This window comes from Macadamia integrifolia, chromosome 1 (assembly GCF_013358625.1).
Source record: "Macadamia integrifolia cultivar HAES 741 chromosome 1, SCU_Mint_v3, whole genome shotgun sequence".
NCBI lineage: Eukaryota > Viridiplantae > Streptophyta > Magnoliopsida > Proteales > Proteaceae > Macadamia > Macadamia integrifolia.
The window spans coordinates 26599480-26608601 of NC_056557.1; the positions used below are offsets into that span (position 1 = coordinate 26599480).

At 36.1% G+C, this 9122-nt stretch overlaps 1 protein-coding gene across 18 annotated transcripts; it reads right to left on the minus strand.

The window, feature by feature from the left end:
- Positions 1-3081: 3081 nt before the first annotated feature.
- On the minus strand, positions 3082-8209 carry LOC122075922. 18 transcript variants are annotated; one of them, XR_006139394.1, is made up of 6 exons: positions 7965-8209; positions 6912-6962; positions 5214-5272; positions 4609-4778; positions 4357-4513; positions 3082-3578 (listed from the first exon to the last, which is right to left on the minus strand). XR_006139394.1 is itself a non-coding variant. In XM_042641157.1 (4 exons), the coding sequence occupies exons 1-4, from the start codon at positions 8096-8098 to the stop codon at positions 3560-3562; spliced, it is 282 nt and encodes a 93-aa protein (XP_042497091.1). In that variant the 5' UTR covers positions 8099-8209; the 3' UTR covers positions 3082-3559. The 18 variants fall into 18 exon arrangements, 3 of the variants coding, with proteins under 3 accessions (XP_042497091.1, XP_042497084.1, XP_042497098.1); XR_006139392.1 differs by having other exon boundaries at positions 6859-6962; XR_006139389.1 differs by having other exon boundaries at positions 4609-5104; positions 6859-6962.
- Positions 8210-9122: the final 913 nt, after the last annotated feature.

Sequence of the window (9122 nt, forward strand, 5' to 3'; positions counted from 1 at the left end):
GTCTTTGCTCCTGCTGACTCGGCGGCCTACAGGAGTTTTCTTGGATTCTCCGGCGTCGTCTCATGTTCTTTCCTGTTAATGGAAGACGGAAGCAAAACAAGAACAGAAGCGGAAGAGTCAGGATTTGTTTCCTCTGGTTTTAGTTTCCAATTCTCGTATCAGGCTAGAATTAGAAGTTTCCATATAAAATGAAACAGGCCTTGATACCCGAAACTTTCTAATACGACAAATCTTGGGCCTGGTCGTCTGGGTTCCATACAAAATTGACACATTTATAATAGCAACAGGACCCACTTGCAGATTTTTCCTCTACTTGACCAGGAAAAAAAAAAAAAAACCCTTGCATTGGCTGAAGTGTTGTGTGGGGAAAAAGATATTTAAAATCGGGTTGTGTCTCAGCCATGAGTTTGGAATGGGGACACGTGTTACGAGCAGATAGGGTCTAGATAGAGAATTGGTAGATGATGAACTGAAGACTAACCAAATCGAGCCGAAACCGAACCTGATAATAAATCTTCCTAATAAATCGAAATCAACTCAAAATCAAATTGAATCGAAATCAAAATTTCCTTATTGATTTGATTTCAGTTTCACCATCTGCATTCCAAAATCGATTCAACCTAAATTGAAATTGGCCTAAATTGACCGATTGACACCCTTAATTTTACCTATAGGGAGAGTAATGTGGTCAAACTCAATTTTAGCTTCTTAATCAACCCAAAAGCCCAATACACGGCTGATATGTTAGCTGGTAACCTTCGTCAAACCTATGTTTTTTTTTCTATCAACCTTGTGATATGTTGGTTAATTTTGAGTAAAATTTAGGCATATTTAAATGAAGTTTGGATCTACTTGTCAAACTTGTGAAAAATATACCAAATGATAGAGATTTCGATGAAAGCGAAAAATGATTTTATCAAATTTGTTAAACTTGGCTTACTAATTTTGTTCACAATGGGATACTAGGGCCATTTAAGATGTACTAGTGAATTCTATTTTGAATTTGAATAAATTGATCGAATCTATAATATTTAGATAATTTCGTCAAATTTGTTAAACTTTGCTTAATTTTTTTTTTGGGGTGAATGACTTGGTTTAATTACCTTGTTCAGACATGAAATATTATGGTCATTTAGGACATACTAGTGAATATGTTGGCAATTTTGGTCAAACTAAAGAAAAATCAGGTATATTTAGTTAAAGTTGATGCATCCTTGATCAAACTTGTGAAAATTAACTCAAATGAGCTTTTGACACCTTTTTTTTTCGCTAAAAGAAAATTGTATTAGAAAAAAAAAAAACAATTATCTAGTGAATTTAAGGCATACTAGTGAATTTCTGTTCTAAATATATAACTTGATTAATTATAGAATATTGGGTAACTTTGATTTTTTTTTTTTGGTCAACATTGTAATATATTAGTCAAATTTGGTCAAATTATGAAGAGGTGCTTAGCGCACTTGTTAGAGTGTTGAACGTTAAAACTCATCCTACCGTGAGGTCTTGGGTTCAAGATTTTGATTTACAACCCCCCCCCCTCCAATAGAATAGAATAGAGTCAGAACTATCAAAGAAAAAAAATTGGTGAGAGTGAAGAAAATTTAGGTACACTGGAGGTAAAATATGGACAACCGGGTCAAACTTGTGAAACTAAGTCATATGATAGAGATTTTGATGAAATTTAAATTATTCTCATAATAAACTTATCTTACGCCAATTGCTAACTATACTGCAACATGGCCAGTTCATAACATTCAATAATTACAACAATGTCATCATTAACTAATATTGGTTTTTCTTATACATATTAAACCAATCAAGGGGAGCAAGAAGCTTTTTATCTATCTTTTCTACCGGGAGAGGAAGGGAAGCATTTTCAATTCTTTTGTCCATCTTTTTAGTTTTTAGTTGTTGTGTTATATATATGACATTTGTTATTTATGCTAATGCAATTAGAATTAAAAAAAACTAGCTAGATACAACAACCATAACCTTATCTCAACTTAATGGGATCGGCCCACTAAGAAAACTAGACGTAAGAAAGTTCAATAAGTCTTCATGGATTCGAACCACCATCTCTTAAGGAATCCCCGAGTGCTCTACCTATTTGAACTAAAGATTTTTTTTTTTTTTTTTGTAAATCAAGGTGTTCGAGCCAGCTTATGCACACCTAAGCTAATCCTCGAGGAGACTAATGCAACAACCCACCGCCACGGTTTCCACTTAAATCGCAGATGCACAGACGGAGAATCGAACTTGGGATTATACGCCTATCCACACAATCCCCAATTTGCTCTACCTATTTGAGCTAAAGGCTCACATACAAAAAAAAATAAATAAGAGCAATTCTCATAGCATTCTTGGTGGAATCAATGTCATAGTATTAATGCATTTTCCCCTTGCCTATGGCTTTCATTACTTTCTTCTAGTTGAAGAGAGATTGATGCTGAGAACCGAGATTACACTTGATATCAGGTTTGACCATTTTTAGTGTAGATGGATCTACATGTGCAGGGCCCTTTACAATGACCTTCAAAACATAACTGCGGCCTTGATTTAAGCTTCAAAAGCTTGTCAGATAGTCACTTGAAGAATTGTTTGCAAAAAAGAGTCACTTGAAGAATTGTTTGCAAATTATGACATTGCAACTGATCAGTTAAGAGCATGAACTTTGTTTTACGTGTTTACCAGACTATCGCTGCACAAAAGCATTTTGGTTGATGCCAGGAGGTTGTTTTTTGGTAGGGGTGGCCAGGAAAAGTAAGTAAAGAGGCTTGACGTATGTCACAGGCTGGTTGATTTGTACACTTGAAACCACCATGTCCAATACAAGCTTCACTAAATATAATATCAAAAGTGATTCTATTAGCATTTGTGTAAGTCTTTTCACTAGCAATGGATGCAGTTGGAAGATAAACCATAGCAATCCAATAGTTATCAACATTTTCAGGTACGCATTTATATGCTGTAAATGAAAAGACATGCAGAAAGTATACAAAAACTTTAGAGAGAGAGAGAGAGAGAGAGAGAGAGAGAGAGAGAATGTAAAGTAGAGAAGTAGACTTGCCAATGAACCACATATAAGCTGAAGAGTTTCTCTCTCCATCAGAGTTTGTCACACTACGAAGGAAAGAGTGTTCTTGATTTACACTTGAAGTTCTTGAATGCTATAAAACCAAGTGACCATGATCCCAAAATTTTGGGCATCAAGCTACTCAAAATCAGCAACATTGTTTTAATTTGATTGACATAAAAAGAGTAAAAACCAGTCCTAATTATGAAAGAGAAGAAGAATGTCTATTACAGCTAATTTATTGCCATAGGCACTATTCAATAACTCATCACCACAATTAGAAAGAAACAAGAATGAAATGTGAGAAGTAATTAACCTCACACTTGTCCACCTCCTCTACAGTTGTTCCGTTCTCCCTCAAGGAATCTTTTGCCACACACTTATTACAACACAATCAGGGGAAACCCAATAAACACTCGAAGTATATCATGTTTAGCCATTTTCACCAATGCACACAGGCTAGAGTAGCAGCTTACTAAGTTCCCATTACGGTATAGCTCCAAATCTGTAAATCATAGGCAAATATTGTTGTCTTACTTGCCTAATGGGTACAAGTAAGAATAAGCATGAACTTAGATGAAGATAGAGGAAACTATGGTTGTTCAACACTAGATAATGAAATAGAACAACTAAAACAGTTAGGATTGGATAATTCAAAGAAACAACCGTTGGCACTGTACAAACACCATCAGAATTAGTTTCCAAGGATGAATACTCATGGTTTTTTTTTTTTCCTCTCCCTATTATTTTCTTGATTCTGGTTTTAAACCTTTTCATTCCACAGTGATGCCCTGACCTTTCCATTGTGGATGTTTAACAATAAGAGCTGAGAAAATTTAAATGTTTTCTAGTACTCATCTAGGGGTTCATGATTTTTTGCCCTGACCATTTCCATTGTGACTGTTTAACAATAAGAGCCGAGAAATTTTAAATGTTGTCTAGTACTCATCTAGGGGTTCATGATTTCATAACCTTTATGCTTTATGTACTTTCATTCCTCAAAATGCTTTATTTTATAAATAGTCATTATGCTTCAAATGTCAGTCCCCATATCATCTTTAGCCCTTCCACAGTGATGGAGTTCTATTGTAGTCAGCTAATTAATTAGTTCTTTCACCTTGATCATGAAGCGATGAATGCAGAATTGAGCAAGACGACTATTGATCTGCTTTGGCAAACTATCTAAAAAAAAAAAGACCATATATAGCTTTAAGACTTCCATAAATTAAATCCAAAAATGTTGGTACAGAGGAAAAGTCTGCCATCTTGTGTAGAACAGGCACCTGGTTGACACCCTATCTGCAAGGGGATATTGAGAAGTTCTTTGACTCTTCATGAGTAATCTGGTTTGGAGGAGCATCCAGGAAAAATCTGGTGCATTTGTTTTTTATGGTTGGAAATTTTCCTTCTTACTTCTGTTTGTTGATTTTCTCTTCATCTCTTCATCATCACACAGAAAACATTCAAACAATTATAAGAAGTAATACTGACAGTGATGTTACCAATTAAATGTATAAATGAATTAAAGTAGAAACCTTCCGTAAGATGTCAAGAGAACCATTTTCTTATAGAAGCAAATATTAGGCTTTTGTTTGCTTCCTTCCCAAGAAATCCTTCCAACAGATCTGCTCAAGGTGTTAGCTAATAGCTTCAACAACCTAACCTTTAGAATTCTGATCCATGCAGCTAGTAGGAACTGAAACACCTGTTTCCAATATGGGTTCATACTTTCAAACTTCTAGATTGCTTGGTGAGAACCCCTTTTGCCACTTAAAACATTTGTGCCAGAGATGTAAGGAAACTGAAATTACAACATATAATTATTCCATTGCAAATTTCCTTCTAAATGCTTTTGGAAATGACTAATATGATCAAAAGGTGGATAGTGTACGTGCCTCCATGTTGTTTATGCTAAAAGAATTTATTTTCAGCAATACAGGGTTTGCGATGAGCTTGTATGTGCTCATATCAATTTGCCTTGGCATCACCCCCAAACATGAGAGGTGATTTGGCCATAGACCATAGAGTCACCTGTACCTAAGAAAATTTAGTCACCTCTCACCAAGAAAATTGAACTCTACAACACCCATGACTTGAAAGGATGTCAGGAATTAAGTCATTACAGATCGCCCCCACATACCTGAGTTCTTTACTCATTTGGACTGAGATTAGATAGTCTATGTGGGCCTTCTTTGACACCTAGTATAAAAAAAAATATAAATCCATATTAAGTTAATTTTTAGCTTTTGTTTCATCAAGGTATCTGCTTTGAAAATGCATATATGAAAATTTTCTAGCTAAACCTGAATAATAAGTGAGTTCTCTTGGAGGCAAAAATATTAGGAAAATAGAAAGAAAAGGGAAGAAGTAGAAAGAAAATAGTTCAGTATATCTTCAAGATGGTTCCACAATTTCACTTCAAGAGAATATAACCAGGCAAGCAGTAATAATTTTGTTCTATTGTGATGGACGATTAGTTCCTTGTCTTATATATGGATATGCACATGTAGCAAAGCAGACCTTGGCCAGAACTTTGTTTCTGAAAACAAAAGATTGAGAAGAGAGTTTTCCTCAAGATTCAATTTGATTGTGTGCTTTGTTTACAATTTGTGGTTATATGCTCTTTTCTCATATTCTTAACAGGGGAAGACAGTTCATCTGACTCAGCAAAGCAGCATTCAATGAAAACTTGTCGAAATGTGTCTTTTATCCTATCCATTGGATAGTGTTCAACTCCAACTGTGGAGTGTTAAGGGTTATTACATGAAGGTTTTTGAATTGGAGAGTAGAAACTGTTAGAGCAAACACCAAGAAAAATGCAAAAATAAACAGACAATAGATCCGTAGAACACAGAGATTTAACGAGGTTCACACACCGATGTGGTGTGCTACGTCCTCGGGCGAAGAAGAAGATGTTTTACTATGCAGAAGAGAGATTACACCCAACCAGCGGCGATAAAACTCGCCCTGAAACTTTAGCTTGAAAAACCCCAAAATTACAAGGACAATACACAACAAGACGATAGTACATTATATACTCCAAGTCGTAGGTCAACCCATCGGGTCGTAGTTAATCCGGTGTTCACACACCGATGTGATATGCTACGTCGTCGGGCAAAGAAGAAGATGTTTCACTATGCAGGAGAGATTACACCTAAGCAGCGGTAAGAAAACTCGCCCTGAAACCCTAGCTCGAAAACCCCCCAAATTACAATGACAATACTCAACAAGACAAAGTTGCCGGTCGACCCATTGGGTCGCAGTCAAACCGGTTGAACCTACGCCCCTGCACCCCCATACGAGATCAGTGCTAGACTCGAGCTTGGGCCTATCGGCCCAACCACTCTCCTTCCATCACAGATCTCATAAAACTTCCCATTTGGGTCACCACCAAAATATGTCGGAGCAGGTCAATCTTTAAAACGGGTCAAGAATTTGAGACAAACTTAACAAAAACAATATAAATATAAGGCATATCAAACTACTCTAAAAAAGTCTGTTTTAACATAATTGAGAAAGCAAGGGAGACGGAGGTCAAGTGTTCAGTGCTATGGTTTTTCCCTAAAACATGAGCTGTTTGCTTGTCCAATCTCTGTTCTTCTAATAACGAAGAAGAAAATGAATTATGCCCCATGGACATAAGTTTTAAAGCCAAGCTACTTAAATCTATTTATGTATGTGTTTATTTTGATTCTGACCACTTCTCTTTTTGTTCGTCTTTTGCTAATTGTGAGTGATTGCAAATCTCACAAGTAATAAGCTAAAGCTTTCTAACTAAGTGTCACCTGGATCAGCAAGCCACCCCATAGTAGCATATCTAAGTCAGGCCATGACTTACCTGCAAACCACTGGCTCCTACGGTCCTACCATGCCAGCATTAGCAAAGTCCCTGTTAGAAAAGTTCATATGTGCATTATAAACCACACATGCACACAACTAACATATAGACCGAAAACTCTACTGAGTGATCAATAAAAAAAATATTTGAAGAACACAGTTTACATTGATACATTGAAATCGGCTGCTACATCTTCCCACTTATCCCAATCATTTCCAGTTATCCTATGCATATTCACAAAAATATTTACATTCTTGGCCATGGTAGGTGTCGTATGGGTTCCGGGAGAGATGGAATACACGATGGAGTGGTCAAGCTCCCTCAAGATCTATAATTAATAAGTAGACTAATTCAGTCTCCTTCAAATGAGAATAGTCTAAACTGGATTAGAACTAACAATTACTGTAGAATAGGATTGTTACAATTCACCATTGACACAGTTCTTATCTCATCAACATCCAAGCCATTACAAAAATGCACTCATGCTTTATTGTAAAGAGATAAAAGATAAAAAAAGCAATAAATATTCGTCCCCAATTAGAATTTTATTGGCCCATTATAACCTTTAGTTGTAAAATTTTTTTTTCTACCCAATAATTCCAGAAACTTTTGTTATAAAGTCAGTCCTGTAATTTATATCCAAACTGGAGTAACTGGAGTAATGATGTTTAAGATGTCAGAGACTCTAATCACTGAAGGTTTCAACTAGATTCCAAACTGGAGTAAATGCTGTACCCTATAGAGATAATCCTCTACAAACATTAATAGTTTCAACTATAGGGAACAGCATTCCAAACTGGAGTAAATGTTGTTCCTTGTAGTATCTCTACAGAGACACTGATCTTAAGTAGAATCTAGTTGAAACCTTCATTGAGATGCTGTTCCCTACAGTGATTAGAGTCATTGAAGAGAGCAATACAAAGAACTAAAACGAGCTTCAGCTGCGGATTTTAGTCATCTCTTCTCTCCCTAGAAAACTCGCTTTCCTCTTTCGTGTTCTTCTCTTTCTTGTTTACCTTTATTAATATATATATAAAGGGTTGTTGTTCTTACCTCAGTTGCAGAATCCAACTACTCCGACTGTCGCACGGGGTGGAGGGAATGAGAGATGAGGGAACGAGAGACTGGGGGAGAGGGAAGAAGGGAGTCGAGGCAACGAAGTAGAGGGAGAAGGAGAGGGCGAGCATGTTGGAGATAATTTAGAAAACCATTTTTTGGGCCTTCACCTCTGCCGGAAACGAGAGAGAGGAGAGGGTTTTTTCTTTTTTTGGGTATGAAGAGAGGCGATGGGTTGGTAATGGTTGGAGTCTTGGAGACGAGAAATGTTCTGTGGATGATTTTACGATTTAACCCTTTCTTAAAATTTTTAACTAATGTTGTTGGTTTTAAGCCTTTTTCCAGCTGTAAATGTGATTTCACCCAACTATACTTAAAAATTTATTTTCATTTGTATCCTTAATCATAGTTTTAAGAGGGCAGGTGGTGTCTTGTTATGTATTGATAAATAACAGATCCTTGTTACATAAATAATTTGCCATATTTAAATGGTTAATAGAAGCACAACTCAATGGGTCGTTTATGAAAAGACTGGTGGCCTTGATGTAGATAAGTCACTTAATGAGCTTATTTTATTACAAATAAGCTTAGGTTGTGTTATGTATATGTTGGACCTTTGATCCTAAGAGTTTTCTTTATAATGGACCACTTTAATGGGCCTAAAATATGAATAGAAAGTAGAAAAACGAGATTTAATTCATTAGTTTAGTTAGAGTCCTATTATGAGTCTATTTCCTTTGTTAGTTTAGTTTCCTAGTCAGTTTAGGTTTTCCTATTAGTGAATGACTAGTTAATTAGTCCGACTTGATGTTGAAGTTATAGTCCTGCCCCATGTTGGAGTTCCAGTCCTAGTTCTATTTGGAGTCCAACTCCTATTAGGAATTGTCTAGTCCTACTTGAAGACTAGCTCCTAGTTAGCTTATGACTGCTAGTCTACTTCATATAGAGGAGCTAATGTACTCTAATTAGACAGATTTGAAGAATGATGAAATTGAGTTAACGTTTGAGAGCCTTAAGGATACGTGTGACTCCCTGATAAGCACATTTATGTGTGAAATCTAGGGTATAAAAGGATGCATTTTTACATATTTAGAATTGAGCTATCTTGGGTTTTACTTTCTTTTTGCAGGTTTTGTATTTTAAAGGCCTTAAGGA